General features: G+C 54.5%; 1 protein-coding gene across 3 annotated transcripts; it reads left to right on the forward strand.

The window, feature by feature from the left end:
- The first annotated feature begins 3,747 nt into the window (after nucleotides 1–3,747).
- On the forward strand, nucleotides 3,748–20,696 carry MERTK (MER proto-oncogene, tyrosine kinase). Of its 3 annotated transcripts, none has more exons than XM_030946477.1 (19): nucleotides 3,748–4,033; nucleotides 7,532–7,865; nucleotides 7,958–8,058; nucleotides 8,147–8,320; nucleotides 9,437–9,523; nucleotides 10,103–10,218; nucleotides 12,361–12,544; nucleotides 12,926–13,077; nucleotides 15,371–15,524; nucleotides 15,781–15,934; nucleotides 17,026–17,111; nucleotides 17,195–17,290; nucleotides 17,481–17,561; nucleotides 17,675–17,767; nucleotides 17,854–17,972; nucleotides 18,183–18,292; nucleotides 18,455–18,614; nucleotides 18,911–19,047; nucleotides 20,157–20,696. In XM_030946477.1, the coding sequence occupies exons 1-19, from the start codon at nucleotides 3,964–3,966 to the stop codon at nucleotides 20,629–20,631; spliced, it is 2,883 nt and encodes a 960-aa protein (XP_030802337.1). In that variant the 5' UTR covers nucleotides 3,748–3,963; the 3' UTR covers nucleotides 20,632–20,696. The 3 variants fall into 3 exon arrangements, with proteins under 3 accessions (XP_030802337.1, XP_030802340.1, XP_030802339.1); XM_030946480.1 differs by having other exon boundaries at nucleotides 15,814–15,934; XM_030946479.1 differs by having other exon boundaries at nucleotides 15,374–15,524.

The following is a 20,696-nucleotide window of genomic DNA, read 5'->3' on the forward strand; positions in this document are numbered from 1 at the left end:
AAACCACGTCCTCAAGTGCCACACCCACAGTTTTTTTTGAACAATTCCAGAGATGATGATTCCACCACTTCCCTGGCAGCCTCTTTACAACCCTTTCTGCTTTCATAGGATTTGTGCCCCATTCAACCTGGCCTTGGACACTTCCAGGGATGAGACAGCCACAGAATCTCTGGAAAAGCTGTGCCAAGGGCCTCCTCACCCTCCCAGGGAAGGATTTCTTCCCCGTATCCCATCTAACCCTCCTCTAAAACCTGTATGGAGTAGCTCGATGGGAACTGAAAGGGCAAATTATTTATTTTCATGACATGAATTTCACAATAATCGAAGAAGGGAGAAGCTGTTGATGAATCGAAAACATAATTGAAACTGGGTTTTGGGGTTCTTTGGTTTAAGCTGGGACAGAAGCACTTCTGAGAAAGGAGAAGCAGGATGGGAAAAGCCAATGTCCAACCTTTGTTTTTGCAAAGTGATTTGCAGAGCAGGAGAAATTGTTCTGGGAAGAACCAGCTGAGCCAAGGGACAGGATGTGCCTGGTAAGAGCTGCAGCGTGTCCCAGTGCCCAGAGCAGGCACAGCAAGAAGAAGGCATTTTAGTGGCACCACAAAATGTTCAGTTTTTCCCTGCAAATTGTTTGGGAGCTGCATCCTGCGCCTGGGGTTTAGCACTGAGCACAAACGGGCCAGCTGCCCTCAGCTAAGGATGTGTTGCCAAAGGAGTTTGGCATTTGAAAGAACAGGAGCCCCTGCAAATTGAAATAAAAATAGGCCCAAAGAGGAAGCAGAAATAAAGGAATGATTTAGCAAAATGAAAATAAAAACACAGAAATAGCCGTGGGGGGAAAACCCTCAGTAGACAAAAGCCCACCAGTCTGATTGCCAAGTGCCATTTCTGTTAAACAATCTGATTTCCCAAAGGTTGTGTTGACTCTGAGGTCCCCCAAAAGTCTGGTGAGGAAACGGAGTCGATGCTCTGAAGTGAAACTGCAAAAAAGGGGTCAGACTCAGGCACCTGCATGGCTGGGATCCTGCCAAGGGAGAGCTGAGGATCCTCTGGCACCTCCTCACCCAGGCAGGAGAAGCTGTGAGGATAAGGATCTCTCCCTCTGGGGCAGGACACAGCAGGAAAACATGGACACCTTGCTGGTGATGGATCGGATAACCTTGGATAGCAACTGGTTTATCTGGTTCAGGGCTGATCCTGCTGCTCAGGCAGGCAGGCTTTGTGTCCAGGAAAGGTTGTCCCTCCTCCCTTTGACATCAGTTGCCCTTTTCACTCTCCTGCTGCCCCAGGAGGTATTCTTAGGGCCAAAGGCCACCTGATTCCCAACCCTGAGCAGCGGGAACAGGGGATGCTGCTTGGGGAGATCTGGTGAGTCAGGGGCCAAAAACCATGAGTGGTTTGTGTGGATGCCCCCCAGCAACTGTTGAGTTTGGGCTCTGAGATTGGAAATCTGTCACCTGCTCCAAAAAAAGGCCACTCCAGTATTCCATATGCCGTGAGGAGCAGGAGGATGGCAGTGAGGTATCCAAGAGCCAAAGGGGTCAGACTGGCTCCTATCACAAACCTCACCTGAGAGCTTCTCCTCTGATTTCTCCCCTCTGACTTTTTCCTCCTTCTCCATGCACCAGCCTCTTCCTCACGTCAGGTTGTGCAACAAACCCTCTGGAGCTGGAGCAGAGCCCAACCTGCTGCAAAGAAATGACCCAAATCAGGGGATTTTGGGGTGCTGCTGAAGTCCTCTTTATGGTCCTGCATGCTCTTGTTTATTTCTTTAATTCCTCTTTTGCACAAACTGCTTCTCTTCCTCACCCCATGTTAGTGGGGCGACTGTATCCTGATGCAAGGGCCATTCCCACTCTGCAGCCCACAGAATCCAAAGGCTTTTCCATTGCTTTGTTCCCAAAAAATGCAAGGCCAGCAGGAGCAGCGAGGAATGCAGCCAGATCAAAGTGAACTCGTGTGGCAAAGGCTGACCACAAATGACAGGCATGGGACAAATGTCTGTCCCTGGTCTCGTCCTGCTCCCTGGGGGATGCTGGATCCACAGGGAATGTGCCCAGCATCTGAAGGAAAAGCAGTGCTGCTGGATCTGCATGGAAGATGCTCCAACTTCTTGCAGCAGTTTCAGTGAGTTTTCCTTCTCCCCTTTCCTCGGGGCCTCCAACTCCATGAGCCCTTCCTTGGCTGCTGATGGCTTCAAGATGTGGGAAGCTGGGAGAAAAATTCAATCCCTGTCACCAAAGCCTGGGAATGTGCAGTGAATAAGTAGCTTTGCAAGTCAAAGAAGTCTGGGAGTGATTTGTCGGAGTTTTTTCACCGAGCTCCTAAGGAGGTTTTTCTTCCTAGATGGAAAAGGCTTCAAAGTGGATTAGGAATGGTTCTATTCTTTGGGAAGAGTGCAGCAGGCAGTGACTTGTGTCACAGGTTCAGGGAGCAGAGAGGTTGGTGCAGAGAAATACCAGTGCCTTTCAGCCACATCATCAGGATGCTGGATCCCCAAATCCCAGACCCTTCCCATGGAGAGGGGAACACTCATGGCCTCGATACACCTTGGTCCCAAATGTCCCCATGCAAGGCCAGTGTTGGGGCAGGGTCTGAATATCCAGAAACTCCCTTGTTTCCTTCCCATGCCACAGGAGTTGTGTTCAGTTTGCCTTGGTTAACAGCTCATGTTGGTTTCACCTGGCTCTCCCTCCTGTCCTTGTTTTTGTCCCTGTCCCCTCTTGTCCTGCTGGTGTGGTCCCAGTGAGAAGGAGCAGTGCCTTCAGCACAGCATTCCCATGCTGGACAGGCCAGAGGGCAATGGGGTGAGATTCCATAGGGTGATGCGACTGGTCCTGTGCTTGGGTCACAACAACCCCATGGATTGCTGCAGGCTGGGAATGAGTGGCTGGGAAAGGTCCGAGGTGTGGAGTGGCTGAGCACGAGCCCCGGTGTGCCCAGGTGTGCCCAGGTGTGCCCAAGGAGGCCAATGGCACTGGTGTGGCCACAGAACCAGGGCAGTGACCATCCTCCTGTGTGACCACTGGTGAGGCCTCACCTCAAATCCTGGGGGCAGTTTTGGGCCCTGCATGAAAAGAAAAACGTGGAGGAGCTGGAGTGTATCCCGAGATGGGAATAGAAGTGGGGAAGGGTCTGGAGCACCAGGAGCAGCTGAGGGAGCTGGGGGCGCTTAGCCTGCAGACATGGAGGTTCAGGGGGGACCTTATCACTCTCTACAAGTGTCTGAATCACGGAATGCTTTGGCTTGGAAGGACTTTAAAATTCATCCCATTCTCTGCCACGGGCAGGGACATCGTCCACTAGCCCACATTGCTCCAAGCTCCATCCAACTTGGACACTGCCAGGGATGGGGCAGTGGAAGTTGTAGGTGAGACTCGGGATGGGGCAGAGGAAGTTGTAGCCAGGTGAGAGTCGGTCTCTGCTCCCGGGTAACAAGTGACAGGAAAAGAGGAGTCTGCCTCAAGCTGTGGCAGGAGAGGTTTAGGTTGGACATTGGGGAAATTCCTTCACAGAAAGGACTGTCCACACTGTCCAGAAAGGACTGGCACAGCTGCGCAGGGAAATGGTGACTCCGCACCGCGGAGGGCTGTGTAAAAGCTGTGTGGCCCTTGCGGACAGGGCTCAGGGCCGGCCCCGCTGGGGGAGCGCTCTCGGCCCGGCAGCGCCGGTGCTGCCCGCTCCCTCCCCCGCCGGGAGGCGGGCCGGGGCCGGCCCGGGGCGGAGCGGCGGCGCCGGCGGCCCCGAGCGCGGCGGAGCGAGCGCGTCCCGTTCCCGGGGCCGCTGCTGCCAGTCCCGCCTGGTGCCGGTGGCGGAGCGGTGCCAGTGACGGTGGCGGAGCGGTGCCGCTGCCAGCCTGGTTCCCGGAGGCGGAGCGGTGCCAGTCCCGGTGCCGGTGCGTCCCGGTGCCGTCCCGGTGGCGGTGGCGGAGCGCGGCGGCGGCGCTGGCGGTGCCGGCGGGCGATGGGCGGCGGGCGCTGGGCGCTGCTCTGGGCCCTGCTGGCGGCCCTGCGCCCGCCCCGCGGAGGGGCCGGTGAGTCCGCGGCGGGCACGGAGGGAACCGGGGACGGCCCCGGGACGGGGGCGGCGAGCGGAGCTTGTCCGGGGCGCGCTTTCCCCGCGGGGGCTGCTCCGGGCCGGGCTGTGGCGGGCACAGTACGGGCGCCCGGTGGGTCCCGAGGAGAAGCTGCGCTGGGATGTCCCGAGGGGATTCTGGTCGCATCGCAACCCGGAGCGGGTCTGGCTGCTCTGGTACACGGGGTTCGGCTGTCCCGGGACACGCGGTCTGGCTGTCCTGCGACACAGGGTCTGCCTGTCCCGGGACACGCGGTTTGGCTGTGCCAGGACACAGGAACTGCCTGTCCCGGGACGCATGGTTTGTCTGTCCTCGGACCCACGGTCTGGCTGTCCCGGGACGCAGGATTTTGTTGTCCTGGAGCACAGGGTCTGGCTCTTCTGGAACGTGATTTGGATGTCCTGGGACACAGTCTGGCTGTCCCAGGACAAAGCTCTGCCTCCGCAGCGTGGTCCTGGCCCAGTACTTCACTGCCTGATGTGCCTCTGCTTGCCAGGGACACCACGACAGGCAGGGACCACAAATTGTGGCAGATCGGTGTGCGATTTGCCCCATTAGTCATGAGCCAGCTACGTAGTGATGCTGAGAAAAATCCTCGGGAATCACCACGGTTTGTGGTGCTTTGTAGTGCAGGCAGTTTGGTGGCTTTTCAACTCCATTTGCAGAAAGAAATGAGGAGATAAAGTAATTTTTGGACTTTCAAAAATCCTGTGATCAGGGCGGCTCGACCTTTGGGAGCTGCTGGAGGACCTCAGGGCTGCTGGGGGGTCTCGCAGTCGCTGTGCTGATGGAATTTAGCAGGGAAGAAAGGCATGTGAGTGTTTGCTTTGGGCAGGGAGGAGTTAAAGTCCTGATTGTCACCGCAGGAGCCTGCAGTGAGGGGAACTCTCTGTGGATGTAACCAGGAATCCTGGGCTGGTTTTTACAAAAGGTGTTTGAATAAGGAAGATTTCTTTGGATTCAGGTGTGGCCCCGGGGAAAATTAATTTCTTACAATCACAGAATTGTTTGGCTTGGAAAAGATCATTGAGTCCAAGGTTAACCCGACACTTCAGGTCTACCGCAGCTCCCAGGGGATGGGAGGTTGGATACCCCACAGGCAGGGGCTCCTCATTCCTCCTGCTCAGTGAGCAGAAGCTGTTGCCAGCAGGTGAATTACTCCCAGCAGTGGGAATTCCAGGGCTAGGGATGCAGCCAGCGTTTTGGCAGACCTGGATGCATCATGACTGCAGTAAAGACCTTGTTTCAGTCGTGATTCCACCCGATTTTCCTGCTAAAATTCCCCTCCCTCCAGGGAGAAAGGGACACGGGACCTGTGCAGCAAGATCTGCCTCTGTTGGCCCTGGAGTTTTGCTGCAGTTCCAGGTGTTCCAGGAGAGCAGCAGTGCCCTTGCAAGTGGTTTGATTTCCACGCCAGATTTTGCCTCCGGCCTGGCTGTGGTTGGGACGGGAGCTGCTCCTGCACCCACACAGGCACGCCAGGCTTGCAACTCGCTGGCTTTAGCCTGGGGTTTTAGAGCCAGCCTGACTGCTCTGGACTCAAGCAAGAGCTGTCCTGCCACACAGGGCGAGTCCCTTCCAAGCTGCTGGGAGGATATCCCCATCCCAAACTTCTGGGGTACCCAAAGGCAGCGCGGGAGATGAGGAATTCCTGTACTCACATGAGTCAGAGAGGAAAGTATTTCATTCCCCGGCCAGCAAACACCTCTTCCCACTTAATTAGCGTGAAAACAAGGCTGAGATCCTCCTTGCTCTTTGCCTTTAAGCTTGGAGCAGCCCAGGGAAGCAGAAACCATCCCAGGACACAGCACAGATCCATGTCCTCCCCAGCCAGGGGTCTGTGCCGGGGGAGCTGCTGTGGCCAGAGCCAGAACCCTTCAAATGGAGCATGAAAAAAGCAGTTGGAGCCTGGATTGTGCCAGGCAGGGGGCGGCTCCAGCCTGAGTGGCCTCCGGGAGGAGCAGGGGAGGGGAGGGAATTTGGGGTCGCTGCTTGTTTGCATTTGGCAGATCCTTTGGGAGCTCTGGAGACGTGGCTGCACATCCATGGCTGTCCCTGCAGCTTTGCAGCAGTCACATGAGCTCTGTTTGTGTTGCTTTGGGAGGCTCAGGGACGCAGGTTGGAAAAGCTGCAGCTCTTTTTGTTTTGTTTTTTTTTTTTTTCTGAAAGGGAAGCCCATTGTGCTGCGGGAGAGGCAGGGAGAGCCTCCCCCTTCCCTCTGGACTGAAAAACCCTGCTGGCATTCTGTCCTCAAGCAGCATTTCTTGAGGGTTAAAAATAGGAAGAGATTTAGCAAAGGGATATATCCAACCTCAAAATTGGGCTGTGTTTCTTGGCTCTGGGGAAAACACACCAGGCTCGTGCCCCATTACTCACAACAGTGATGACGTAGCATTAAAAACTTGTTGTTTGATGTTTGAGGGCTAAAACCTGCCCAAAAACAAACTCAGCTGAGCTCAGGTTCAATAAGAACTGTGCTTTCTTTATCTTTTAAACTGTGAGTGGTTGTTTGGCTTTTTTTTCTTGGAAAAGGGAATTAATTTAGTTGAAATTCCTGTCTGGCACAATGCCTTTGCTTGCTGAAAGGGAGATTTACCACTCGGCTGGGGATTGCTGATGGCTGGGAAAGCCTCAGGAAGCTCAGAAATGATCCAGGCAAACCAGCCTGCACGTGGTGGATCCCCTAGATCTGATCTCAAAAATACACACATTTTTGGAAGAGAATTCCTTGAAGTGGAGCTGCTCTTCATGTCAGCCGTGGCTGGGTGGGAAGTGCTGGGAGGGACGGGAGAAATGCCATTTGGTGACTTGGAGGTGGGGGTATGAAGTCCTCAAAAGGAGCTTTCCCTTGGGAAAAAATGTGGGAGAAGATCCTGGGAGAGCAACAGTGAACAGCAGCTGGCTCCTATACACTGTCCAAAGGCATTTCTTCATCTGTCTGCAGCTCTTTTCCTGGGAAAGGCAGTGAGTGGAGGCACTTAGTGAAAGTTGACTCAGAGCATGTCCCGCTCTCCCTGTCCTGGGAAGGGACAGGCTCCTGGCAGAGCCTAAAATCAGCAAAATTCCAGCCGGGAGCTCTTCCTCTGCCCCAGCTGAAAATGCTTCAGATGAGGCCCCGCAAGGGGTTTGCTGGAGTAAAGTCCCATAAAGTCCCAAATTCCTGCTGCCCAGGGATCCTTTTATGTTCCAGTCCCGTGGGTGTAATGCAGCAGGAATAGCTCCTGCCTCTCCCCTTCCCAAAGAAACGTGGCTGAGTGTTTTCTTTAGCTCGGGCTGCTCCTGTTTGTTTTAAAAAGTACTTTTTTAGAGCTGCTACCTGTACAGAATCCTGGGACAACATTTTAGGAAATGGAAACGAGCTGCCTTGAACTATTCTTGGAAGCAGCGGGGTTGTTTTGCTGCGAGGTCTCCCAGACTTGCTGGTGGTGGTGACAAACCTCAGGTGTTCCCTTGCAGAGGATGCTGATGGAGAAGGAGGTGTGAGGCCGTACCTGTTGGCTCATTCCCGGCGTTCCCAGCGGAGCCTGCTCTGGAGCAGCAGGGAGGAGCCCCCAGGCAGCTCTGTTGGACAGCTCAGGTTCAACCCCACGGTGCCACGCGTGGTCATCAACGAGCACAAGGACGTCACCTTCAACTGCTCCATCCGAGTGCCTCAGGAGCTGCTCCGGCCCGACGCCCCGGGAATTTCCCTCTGGAAGGATGGGAGGGAGCTGCACGTGCTGGATCGCATTGCCAGCAGCCACTTCGAGATCCCCGATGAGGAGGAGGTGGCCATGACCTCCACCTTCAGGTGAGTGCTGCTGGAGCAGGTGGGGATGAGGGGTGCTCCCAGGGAAGATGGGAAGCCACAAGCCCTGAGGCGGTGTCCGTTCTGTCCGGCAGCATCCTCGGCGCCCAGCGCTCGGATAACGGCTCCTACATCTGCAAACTCAACATCTCCGGCGTGGAGGTGGTGTCTGATCCCATCCTGGTGCTGCTGGAAGGTGAGCTGGAGCAGCTCTGGAGTTGTGTCCTGGCTGAGTGACCAGGATTCAGAAATGGGGAATCCTTTGCTTCCCTGTGTCCCTCCAGGTCTCCCGCACTTCATCCATCAGCCCGAGCAGCTGAATGTCACCAGGAACAGCCCCTTCAACCTGACGTGCCACGCTGTGGGACCTCCAGAGCCTGTGGAGATCTACTGGTTCCAGAACAACATCCAGGTCAACCAGAAACCCCACATCTCCCCGTCGGTCCTGACTGTGCCAGGTGAGCTGGGAGTGTCCCTGCCATGGAGTGTCCCTGCCATGGGGACACCGCAGCTGGGAATGTGCCTTGTGCTGTCCCAGAGCTGCCCCCTGCCAGAGGGGCTGTTCCCATGCCATGCACAGTCCTGGAAGCCCCATCTGACCCCCTCTGGCTGCTGCCAGAAATCCCTTCCTTGGAAGAGGCAGGATGCTCAACCGACTCTTTCCTGAGCAAGCAGCAGATTTTTCCACCAGGCTCTGGCTGTGCCAACAGGAACCTGACTGCTCTCCTGGGCTGCTGGAATTCTGGTCCCCACTTTCTGGAAGAGTTTGGGATGCCCCCTGTGCTGTGTGTCCATGACAGCTGCTGGGACACAGGGAGAAAAATCCTTGGTGTCCCATAAACCCCCACTCTGGTTTTGCTGCAGAGGCAAAAGATGGGGTATTTCTTGCTTTGCTCACGAGGAGGAGGCTGGTGGTTAATTAAGAGCTGGGCTATAATTGCCTGGTCTTGGCATCCAGCGGCAGGCGGCCTTTAAAGGGCAGTGAAAGCCGGAAGGAGTGACTCATTCCTCTTGGATGTCCTCACATCCGCCTGGCACCCGCTCGGATGGGTCATTGGAGCAGAGCTTCTCCTGGCCCAGGAGCCCTGGCACCCTGCTGGGATGAGCCAGCACTCCCCATGTCCACCTTGGCATGGGACAGGCATCCCAAGCCCGGGGTCACCTCACCCAGGCCGGGAGAATCCGCCCTCGGGTATTTCCAGTGGTCCTTCCCTGCCATCAGCTGGGGGATTTGTGCAATCCTTGACCAGCACTAAATCATCTGACCAGGCCGTGGCAGGGGCTCTTCTGCTTTCTGCCTTTCCCCTTTTGGAGGGAAAACAACCCCTTCCTCAGGAGTTTGTGCAAGGTTTCTGTAGGGACATCCCATCAGGGATGGCACACGTGTGTCCCCGGAGTGGGAGCGGGGCCACTGGAGCCTGGGGTCACCCCCGGGCACTGGCACCAAAAGTGTCACAGAGGGAAGTGAAAACGGGCTAAGAAAGGAAACCTTGAGTGTTTGGTGGTGGGGAGCTGGTGGGATTGGGATGGTTTTGGGATATCCAGGGAACAGCGGGGCTGTGTTTTCCCGGCAGGACTCAACAAGTCGGCGCTGTTCAGCTGCGAGGCCCACAACAGCAAAGGCCTGACTGCATCCAGCCCAGGCCAGGTCAACATCAAAGGTCAGCTCCCATTCCCTGTTAAACCCCTGTGTAATCCCACACATCCCAGCACTCACCCTTCACAAGCTGACGGAGATCCCTTCAATCCTATAGCTAAAATCCAGCGGGATCTGGCTGTAACGTGGTCATCCTGGTTTGGTCATCCCAGCACTGGGATGGGGGAGGGAGCACCAAAATCTAAATTTGAAAGCAAAACTGTCAGCTTCAAAGCAGGATTCGGAAGGGCTGCATTGCTCCTTTCCTTCCTTCATAACCAGGGCGGTGCTCCATAGGAATTTTCCATAGGAAACAGTGGAAATTGCTGACATTCCTGATGGGAGCCGCTCCAGCAATGTAAGGAGGGTGTTCCCCAAAATAAGTCATGGTCTTTAAGCTGCCCAGAGTGGTCACAAATATAGAAATGGCCAAAATAGTTCTGAAAGTGACATTTTTGTGCTTCCCTATCCGGTGGTCCGGCACATCCGCAGAATTCGGATGTGGGGTCACACACTGAGCCCTGGGAGCTCTAGGGAAAAGCCAGCGTGCCAGGTTTGTGTTTAGGCTTCCAGCTGACTGACTGCCCTTGGCTTCTCCCTGCAGGAATTCCATCAGCTCCTGTCAGTGTGCAGGTCCTCAACAGGACAGCCCATGGAATCAGGATATCCTGGGTGCCAGGCTTTGATGCCTTCTCTGCCTTGAACAACTGCAGTGTCCAGGTAAACATCCAGAATTCCCATATCCCTGTCACTCCCCCACACGGATGCTCTGAGGCAGGTGGAAGTTGGTGGTGTTTGGCATGAGCTGCAGAGATTTCATGGAATCCTGAAATTGTTTGGGTTGGAAGGACCTTAAAGATCATCCAAATCCTTTCCAACACCTTCCACTATCCCAGGTTGCTCCAGCCCGGCCTTGGGCACTTCCAGGGATGGGGCAGCCACAGCCTCTTTGGGCAGCTTTGCCATGGCCTCACAGGGAACATTTTCTTCCCAATATCCCATCTATCCCAGCCCTCTGGCAGTGGGAAGTCATTCTCCCTTGTCCTGTCACTCCAGTCCCTCTCCGGCTCTCTTGGAACCCCTTTCCATTGGGCAACACAGTCAGGTTGTCATGTGTTTTATGGACCTGCTCAAACCCTTCCCAACCACGCAGCATTCCCAAAGTCAGGATTTGGAGGGGCAGGTTTCCCTCAGCTCCCCACTCCTGGGAAGGAGCTGAGGGGTTGCCTGTGTTCCTGGAGAACTCAGGGAACACCACCTCCATGGGCAGAGCCTGCAGGCACTTTCCACCTGCTGCACGTGGCTGGCTTTGCCAGTCCAAGCCCATCTTGCTGTCTCATGGATATGGTTATTATCCTGGAAAATCTCCACTCCAGCTGGGATAACACGTGGAGAGAGGAGACCTTTGAAGCCAGGTAAAAGTGAAAGGAATTTCAGGGAAGAAAGGTACCAGGGCTAATATTAGCACCATGTCCTGCTGCTGCCTTCCAGCCGGAGCTTGGGAAGCGGGGTGGAGAGCCAAGGAATTTCCTATGACTTAACATTCATGGTGTGTCTGTAGGAAACAGCCTTTGAAAGTGGAAAACAGGAGAGGGCTTCTGGCAAAAACACAGCGGTGACTCAGCCCTTTTGCTGCTGTCCCCTTGGATAATCCCCGGGCCCACCGAGCCAGTGACTCATTCCCGAGGGCTGCAGCTGGCCCACCTGCCAGTTCCAACTGTTGCAGTTTGCAAACATCCTGATTTCCTTCCAAAATCCACGGATTTGATGGGTTATTCTCAGACAATTGAGGATTGGGCTGGATGCTCAGGGTGTCTGGTCCTGGAAGCGTTGTGTGTGTTCCACTGGTCACTGCTCGCCTCCTTCAGAGCATCTTGTGACAGCTCGGGGATGGAGGTGGCATTCCCTGACTTTTTCAGGAGACAGGCAACCCCTCAGCTCCTTCCCATCATTTGTAAGCAATGGGAAGCTGAGGGAAATCTCTCCCTCCAAATCCTGACTTTGGGAATGCTGCTTGGCTGGGAAGTGTGTGACCAGGACAGCAGCAAGCGCAGGCTTGCAGAGTCTTCCAGAGAACTACTTGGAGCATTTCTGGGAATTTCTCCATGAAAACCTGAGGATGAAGGCTGTTCATTCGTATTTTGGCTGTAAAACAGATACTGAGACAATCCTGGGATACCATGGCGGGCTCTTTTGATTGAGCACAAGGATAGGTGTCCTGCCATCCCAAAATCATGGATGGAGGCTTTTCAGAGGAGTGCACAGCCCTGGGCACATGGATTGGGCTGTCCTTGTTCTTGCTCTTCTCTCTTTCCCCCCTCTGTCCCAATCCAGGTAGCGCTTCCCACAAAAGGTTTCCTAGAAAGCTGCAGTGGCTCTTCGGGCAGCTCCATGGGGGCTGGACATCCATAAATTTGTCTTTCTGTGAAAAGCAGGACTTGTTTTTGGGGTGTTGAATTCATCCATGCTGCTAAATGTGACAAGGATTGGGATTAGTCCCGTTACATCCCATGGAGATAAATCCTATTTTCCAATGATGTGCTGCACAAAAAAGGAGCTTTACTTTGTTTCCTTGGGATGTGCTGCCTGCTTATTTTATTCAGGGCTCCTTTTGCTTCATGTCACAAGAATCAGCAAATCATCCTTCCCTCCTTCCCAACATCCCTGGAATGTTCCCAGCTCCACACGTGCTGGAGCCCTCTCCCTGTGCCCTGTGAATGTCCTGCCACAAGCTTTCCCTGCAGGAGCTTTTCCCTGCAGAGCTCAAATGGGAGGCAGGGCTCTGGATCCTGTTTTCCAACATCTCTCCCTGCAGGTTGTTGCTGACTAATCCCTGTTTGTGGACTGATTTTCCAATTAAAGGTCAAGGAAGTCGTTCCAAGAGGCAACGTCTCCCTTCAGCCCTTCCACACCTCGGTGCCTCCCCACGTGTATCACATCCAGCAGCTGGAGCCCATGGAGGAGTACAGCATCCGTGTTTCCTGCGGGAATGAGGTGGGCTGGTCGGCATTCAGCCCCTGGATAACAGCCAGCACCACGGAGGGAGGTAGGAAACAGGGAGTGAGGACTGAGAAGGGTTTCCCTGCCTCAATCCCTCTGGATGAGAGGCACCTCCGGAGTCCTGGTTGCTCTCAGGGTGGGAAAGGAAACTTCCCCCTTTTTCATGGGCTTTCAATGAGCTCCAGCTCCTTTTCCCATTGATTCCCACATCTCTGCATCCCTTCTCCCAGCTTCCCTGAGCTCCTTTTCCCATTGATTCCCACATCTCTGCATCCCTTCTCCCAGCTTCCCTGAGCTCCTTTTCCCATTGATTCCCACATCTCTGCACCCCTTCTCCCAGCTTCCCTCAGCTGCTTTCCCACTGATTCCCACATCTCTGCACCCATTCCCCCAGCTTCCCTCACTCCTTTCCCACTGATTCCCACAGCTCCGACCACACCACCACTGAACATCACGGTGTCCTTCAATGAATCCAGCTCCTCCCTGGAGATCCGCTGGGTGAAGCCACCCCTGGAGAGGATCCATGGGGAGCTCCAGGGCTACCTCATCTGGTACAGGTGGCACAACTCTGAGGGCATGGTGAGTCACCAGGAAATGGGGAAGAATGGCTAAAATCCTGGAAAAATTCCCAGCAGGCATGTCCAGATGGGTTTTGGTGCTTCCACAGATTCTTGGGCTGTCTTGGGCTTTCATGTAGGCTTCAAACCACTCCTGGCCTTGCATTCCCTGGATTTTGAGCTGTTCCTTACTCAGATGGGATTTTTCCCTTCCTTTACCCACAGCACAGAATTTCAGAGCTCGAGGAACTCTTTGGCCCAAAGGCAAAAGAGTTGTGAGTGCATGAAATCACCTGGCACACCCTGCTTGCCTTTTCTAGGATTTGGGAAGCAGCTGCAGGAATTTGCTAGGGCAAGATTGGCCCAGGCTCTGGGCAAAAGATCCCATCCAGAGCCTGTGGATAACAGCAGGGATGGATCCAGCTGTGGTTTGGGTTCCTCTGTGCCAGGCTGGCAGAGTGACCCCAGCTGGAAACAGTGACTCATCCCCTTTTTTTGTCAGATGCTGCACTTTCTGTTCTGCTTTTGCTCCCCCGTATAGATCCAGCCTGAATGAAGCCAGGGAAACAAAATCATGGTCTTGTGACTCGGAAACAAAGTGCTGACAGGAGCTGTCTCTCTCCAGCAAAAGGCCAAACCCAGGCCTTGCCCTTTAAGCCCTGAGAGATTTATTGTTGCTGTTGTTGTTTGTTAATTTTTGTCCATTTTTCCAGCTTATGGAGTGAATTTTTTTCCAGTTCTCAATTTTTCCATGAGTCTGAGACACGAGACTGGAGTTCTGACTCCTCAAAAAGCTCCTTCTAAGGTTGGACTCGATAATCTCAGAGGTCTTTTCCAACCTAAATGATTCTGTGTGAATGATTCCATGAAATAAAGTCCCTGAGCTGTGGCCCTGCGCAGGCTAAATCTGGACTGCCCCAAAATAACCACCAGTTTTTGCAGGATAAAGTCAGGAAGAAGCTGGATTTTGGTGTCACAGGGCCACCTGCAGGCCTCTCAACAACCAGAAAATTCCCAAAAGTTGGTTTATTTTCCTCCTTAGCCAGCAGTCCTTGTTGGAGCCAAGGCTGCCTGAGTTGGGACGGGAAGAAATTCCTCAACTACCACAAAAGTCATAAAATCCCATTAAATTTGGCAGGTCAGCCCTGCTTTGTGCTCACAGTCTGGGTTTGTCCTCAGATGATACAGCAGAACCCTTTAGGACAGGGAAAGATCCCAGTTTTAGTCTGGTGGTAGGGAAAGGATCCCATGTGGATACAAGGAGGAGGAAGGCAGGAATGTGGGAGCAGAGGTGACAAAAGGTCCCAGCTCCTGTCACTGCCAGTAGATGCCCAAGCATTCCCAGGGCATGGGTGTTTCACATCTGTTTCTGTGGCTTTTTTGGGACAGGGAACAGAAACTGGTTCCCTTTGAGAAGCTCTGAATCCCTCTCCTCATCTCTCTCCTCGCCCACTCATCCCCCTCAGCTCCATTTCCTCACCCACTGATCCCCCTCAGCTCCATTTCCTCACCCACCGATCCCTCTCAGCTCCATTCCCTCTCCTCACCCACTGATCCCCCTCAGCTCCTGCTTTTTTATTGTGGGATGTTCAGGAAGGAGCCAGGCACTGCTGGGCACAGCAGCCTGCCAGATGTTTTGGCTGCAGCTGGGCAGCTGTTTTGCAGTTGGAAATCGGCAGGGAGCAGCAGCAGCACTTTCTCAGCTGGAAACGACCAGGAAAGGATGGAATTTGCAGGGAAAGGCTCCTGTGTTTTTACTAAGCCATGCTGCCTGCTGCCATGGTTCCAGCCAAGGAAACACATAAAAATATACATAAAAATATGCATAAAATACATGGGACTGTAATTAGCTGGACACAAAAGCCACAGAAGGAGTGTTTTTTGAGCCTAGGATCTACTTCCAGAGCACTTGGACAATCCTACCAGGAGCACATGGATCCTGTGCGTGCTCACAGGGCTCCAGTGGCCAAACTGGCCACAACAAAGGCTGAGGGTCACAGTCCATGTCAGCAGAGCCTTTCCCTTCCTTGCCAGCTCCTTCCCTGCCTCTTTTCTGGCTCTGGCTGCTGCTGTTGTGAAGCAGAGAGGGCCAGGAATGCTCAGATTGAACGGGAAGCGCTGCTCAGCTCCGCTCCCGATCCCATCCGGCCCTTGCACACAGGGCCATTCTTCTCTCTAAATAGCCGGGCGCTGCACTTCCTCTGAGCTGGGAAAGCAAAGCAGCTCCAAAGGTTGCCAAGGGGACAGTTCTCAGTAAATCCCCAGGTTTCCCTGCCTTCCCCAGCCCAGGATTTTCTTCCCTTTCCTCTCTCCAGCAGATCGTATCCGACGAGGTCCGGCTGAACAGCAGTGTGGCCGTGCTGCCCGTGGCGGCCACCAACGCCACCTGCTCCATCCGTGTGGCCGCTGTCACCAAGGGGGGAGTGGGACCTTTCAGCATTCCTGTGGAGATCTTCATCCCTGCCAGTGGTAAGGAGATGCAGGGCTGGATGCTGGGAATAGCCCAGGGTGTGCTTTCCATGAGGCTGTTTGGCATCACTCCTTCAGATGCTTTCCCTGTCAGCCAAGGATCCTGATTTGGGAGTAGGACAGCCTCACTCCTCATTCCTTTTTTTCCCGTGTAACCCTTTGGGCTCTGCTGAAAACCCCTGGGAATTCCTGCCCCAAGCCCCAGGTGCTGCAGGCTGACTCTTTCACCGGCTCCATTAACAGGATATTTTCTTAGGATTAATAACCTCAGCCCCCTCTTCGACTCCAGCCTCCGGGAATGCCGACTCCTTTGTCGTAGCCCTGGGATTTATCTGCGGGACAATTGCCGTCGGAGTCGTCCTCTGCTTGTCTGTGGTCATCCACAAGCGATGTGTGGAGACAAAATATGGGTAAGGGGATGGAAAACAGGGCAGCTCCCAAGGGGTGAGGGGCCAGCAGCCCATGCTGGATTTGGGGACAAGGATTCTGTCTCCAGAACTGATGTTGTTACCACAAATGACATTTTTTAAGTGGGTTTTTCCTTCCCCTCCCTTCCTTAGCTCAGCAGTTCACCTTTTGCTCACTATTCCTATTTTTAAAGGGAAGTGAACTTGTGCAACTTGGTGGGGGACGTGTTATGGCACGGAAATGAGAGAGCAGAGGGTGTCACTGGTCAGCAGAGGGTGACCTGGACCCAAGGGAGTGGCTGGAGCTGTATCAGGAGAGGCTAGGCTGGATTTTAGGAAAAGATCCTTCCCCCAGAGGGAACTGAACAGGCTCTCTAGGGAGTGGTCACAGCTCCAAGGCTGGCAGAGCTCCAGGAGCATTTGGACAATGCTCCCTGGGATGCACTGGGTGCGATTGTTGGGGTGTCTGTGCAGGGCCTGGAGCTGGACTGGATGATCCTTGTGGGTTCCTTTCAACTCCATGATTCCATGATTCCATCATATCCCATGTCCTGGAGAAACCCTCCTGCCTCATCCCACGCCTGGGTTCAATGGCCCAGCATTGTTTAAAAACACAGACAAAGGGCTGTTTTCTCCTGCAAGAGCCCAACACTCCTCACTCATCCTTGTGACTTCCCAATTGGTGTTTCACTGCCCCGTGCTCCCAGTTTGGAAACTGGTACCGAGTAAGGATCCCTTTCCTAACTGGTTGTTGCCACTCTTTCCCTGCTTTCCCGGTTCTGGAGCATCATGCCCTGGTTTTGTTTCCCAAAGCTGGACTCTGCAGGGCTCCAGCAGCATTCCTGCTCCTTGAGTAGGAAATGAGTATCCTATTTCCTCCCCAAAAGCTCCGTGAGTCACTCCTTGATGGTTCAGTGGTGTTTGTGGAGCTGTTGTTTTGCACAGACCTTGCAGGCGACGGTGCTGATCCAGGAAGAAGGAAATGGAACATGCACTTCCCCTTTTCCTATGCATCCCCTGGGCTCCTTCCCCTGCCGTGCTGATTCCTTCATCCAGCTGAAGGAGCCACAGCAGATGTGTTTGTGTTCCCTTAGGAATGCTTTCAGCAGGAATGACTCGGAGCTGGTAGTGAACTACACAGCCAAGAAGTCCTACTGCCGGAGAGCCGTGGAACTGACCTGTAAGGATACATTTTTATCCCTCTGGAAGGGGGAAATGGAAGCAGGTGGGAGATGCCTGAGCTCCTGTCCCCCTCTCTTGCAGTGGGAAGCCTGGGTGTCAGCAGGGAGCTGCAGCAGAAGCTGCAGGATGTTGTCGTGGACAGAAACGCCCTGAGCCTGGGAAAGGTCCTGGGAGAGGGTGAGTAAAACTCATCTCATTCCAACCTCCTGCCACGGGCAGGGAACCTTCCATGAGCCCAGCTTGTCCTCCTTCTGTCACTGATGAGGAACAAGCCTTTTGGAGCATTCCAGATCTTAGAGACGTTAGGGATCTGATGTCCTGAAAAAGGTGCTTTGGGTAAAGGGATTCCTTCTTTCCTGTGGTGCAGGGGAGTTTGGATCCGTGATGGAGGGACGGCTCAGCCAGCCCGACGGGCCCCCACAGAAGGTGGCTGTGAAGACCATGAAGTGTAAGTTATCTCTCTGCCCCACTGGATACCAACATTCCCAGTACCTCTCTCAGGACTGGCATCCTGGCAGCATTTTGGGGTTCTAAAGCTCTTTCTTTCTCTCTGCTTCCCAGTGGATAACTTTTCCCAAAGGGAGATTGAAGAGTTCCTCAGCGAAGCCGCGTGCATGAAGGACTTTGACCATCCCAATGTCATCAAGCTCCTCGGTATGGGCTGTCCCTTCCCACCCTCCAGCTGGGATTTGCGTGGATCCTTTTCCCAGGGCACTGTGTGAGTTGTCCATGTTTCCCAGGGGTGTGCATCGAGCTGAGCTCCCTGCAGGTGCCCAAGCCCATGGTGATCCTGCCATTCATGAAGTACGGAGACCTGCACAGCTTCCTGCTCCGCTCCCGGCTGGAAATGGCCCCCCAGGTAGGGAGCACCAGGAGCAGAGGAGAGGGTTGGGATCAAGGTGGGAAGGGAATCCCCCTCTGCAGCTCCTGCAGGCTCGTGGGTCAATGAATGGCAGGGTCTGAGGGATGAGAGCTCATCTGCTGCTGTGGGCTCATCCATTGGGATGGCAGCCCTGGATAGGGAAGCCTTTTGGATCAACACTGTGTAACCCCCACCTTCCCTCCTCAGTTTGTGCCCCTGCAGACCCTGGTGAAGTTCATGGTGGACATCGCCCTGGGCATGGAATACCTGAGCAGTCGGAACTTCCTCCACAGGGACTTGGCAGCTCGAAACTGCATGTGAGTGTTTTCCTCTGCTCCATCCCACGGGATGAACCCTGTGGACTTACAGCACAACTCTGCTCCTTTCCATAAAAAGTTCCCTTGGTTTTGAGACCCAGAGCTCAGCCTGGGGTCTGTGTGCTCAGCCCTGGGGCTGTCCTGATGCCTGTTTTGCCCCAGGCTGCGGGATGACATGACGGTGTGCGTGGCAGACTTTGGGCTCTCCAAGAAGATCTACAGCGGGGATTACTACCGGCAGGGCCGCATCGCCAAGATGCCCGTCAAGTGGATTGCCCTCGAGTCCCTGGCTGACCGTGTCTACACCACCAAGAGCGATGTGGTAGGTCCCTGTGCCTGGAGGGACAGTCCCCTGGGCTGAGCCACGCCGTGCTCCTGTTGGTGTCATTCCCTGGAAGTGCAGGAGGCTGCCGGAGCCCTTCTGCTGCTGGCGCAGTCGGTTCCTTGGGTGGGCCCCTCGCCTCCATCCTGGTCATTCCCAGTTTTGGGAGCACCACAGCTCTGCCTGTTGTCTTTTGGATGCCAGGCAGTGACCTTTCCCCATGAAAAGGTTCATTCCATTCATTCCTCCTGGAAGTGTCCCTTCAGCCCTTTGTGCTTTTCCCTTTGTGCTGGCAGTGGGCATTTGGCGTCACCATGTGGGAGATTGCCACGCGCGGGATGACGCCGTACCCAGGGGTGCAGAACCACGAAATCTACGAGTACCTCTTTCATGGGCAGCGCCTGAAGAAGCCCGAGGATTGCCTGGATGAGCTGTGAGTGCTGGGATCCCAGCTGGGAAAATGGATTTTCCTAGGAACAAACCCCTTAATGTTTGCACAATGTGCCTAAGGAAAAGCCGGATCCTGGAGCAGAGCATGTGTCAGCATCTGCTGAGCTCCAGGCAAAAATCCCAACAAATATCCTCAGGGGAAGCAGTGGGTTTGTAGGGCTGGCAAGGTCACCAGGAGCAGTCAGTGATGGGACTTTTTAGTGGGTTTTTTTTCTTTATTTTTGGATTTGTTTTGGCCAAAAAGGTCCTGGCTGGTGATGCTCCTCTTTGTTCCACAGAACTCCCTCTAGGTCCCTTCCTTGCCTCAAATCTATAAATCTGCGTCCGCCTGGAAAGGGAAAATGCAGAATGCACAAACCTTTGGATTTCTGAGCAGCTCAGCAAGGGCCTTTCTCCCAAGCTTCTTTCCTGAGTTTTTCTCCAGTGCTGTTAGAGCTGAGAATGTTTAACCCCCGTGGCTGAGAGCTTTGAATCCCAACTGGATAAACAGAGTGGTACATTCCTAAAAGGCTCCTCTCCACTGCCTGTTCCTGAAGGAAGCAGTGCAGGAACCTCTAAGAATCCAGCCTGCTGGAGGGCAGAGAGGCTGGCAGGGACATGCTGGGAGCTTCCAGGGCTCCCTGACATCCAGCCTGGGAGCAGACACCTGCCAAGGGAAGGACTGGGCATCCCACACACGGAGCTGGGATGTTCCCAGGGAACAGATCCCAGGGCTGCACTGGAAGAGACTTCTCACATTTCTAACAACAGCTTGGGCAGATAAATCCATGCCCTTGGGAAACAGCCTGAGCTGAGGGAGTTGGTTTCACTTTGATTTAATGGGAATTTCAAGGCTTGCCCAGCTTGGAGGGAAACTGGGAATTAACCCCCATACCTCCCCCTAAGTCAGAGGAGTGCAGGCTGCCCAGGGAAACTGTGGCTGCTCCATCCCTGGAAGTGTTCAAGGACAGCTTGGAGCTACCTGGGATGGTGGAAGGTGCCCCTGCCCATGCCGGCAGGGTGGGACTGGATGAGCTTTAAGGTCCCTTCCAAACCAAACCATTCTGGGATGCTGGGATCTTCTGTTAACCACACTCCTCTCCTGATTTCCAGGTATGAAATAATGTCTGAATGCTGGAGAGCCGACCCTGCCGCTCGCCCCACCTTCTCCCAGCTCAAAGTCCAGCTGGAGAAGCTGCTGGAAAACCTGCCCAGCTCCAAGGCACGCAGAGACATCATCTACATCAACACCGGCCTTCCCGAGCAGAGCCCGGACTCCACGCAGGATTCCGGCTTCCCACAAGCGGACTCGGATTTGGACGCCGGGGAGGCGTCGGAGCCCGGCTCCCCCGGCGCGGAGGCAGCACTGGTAGCTGTGGATGTGCATCCCAGCGAGCTCTGGGACACCAGGTACATTGTGGAGGAGCAGCTGGCTGGCCCTGTGGAGGAGCCCTACGTGCCACTGCTGCCCTGCCAGGCCTTGGAGCCGGGGAGCCGATGGAGCCAGGCCAGCACTTTGCCGGCATCGGAGCGGCCGCGGGCCGGGAGCTGCGGGGAGGACTCGGAAGTGCCGCTGGGAATGGTGTGAGCGGCACCACGGCAAGGACACAGAGGGAATATTTTAATAAACAGTCGTCTCTTTTATTTATTATC

This window comes from Camarhynchus parvulus, chromosome 3 (genome assembly GCF_901933205.1).
Source record: "Camarhynchus parvulus chromosome 3, STF_HiC, whole genome shotgun sequence".
Lineage (NCBI taxonomy): Eukaryota > Metazoa > Chordata > Aves > Passeriformes > Thraupidae > Camarhynchus > Camarhynchus parvulus.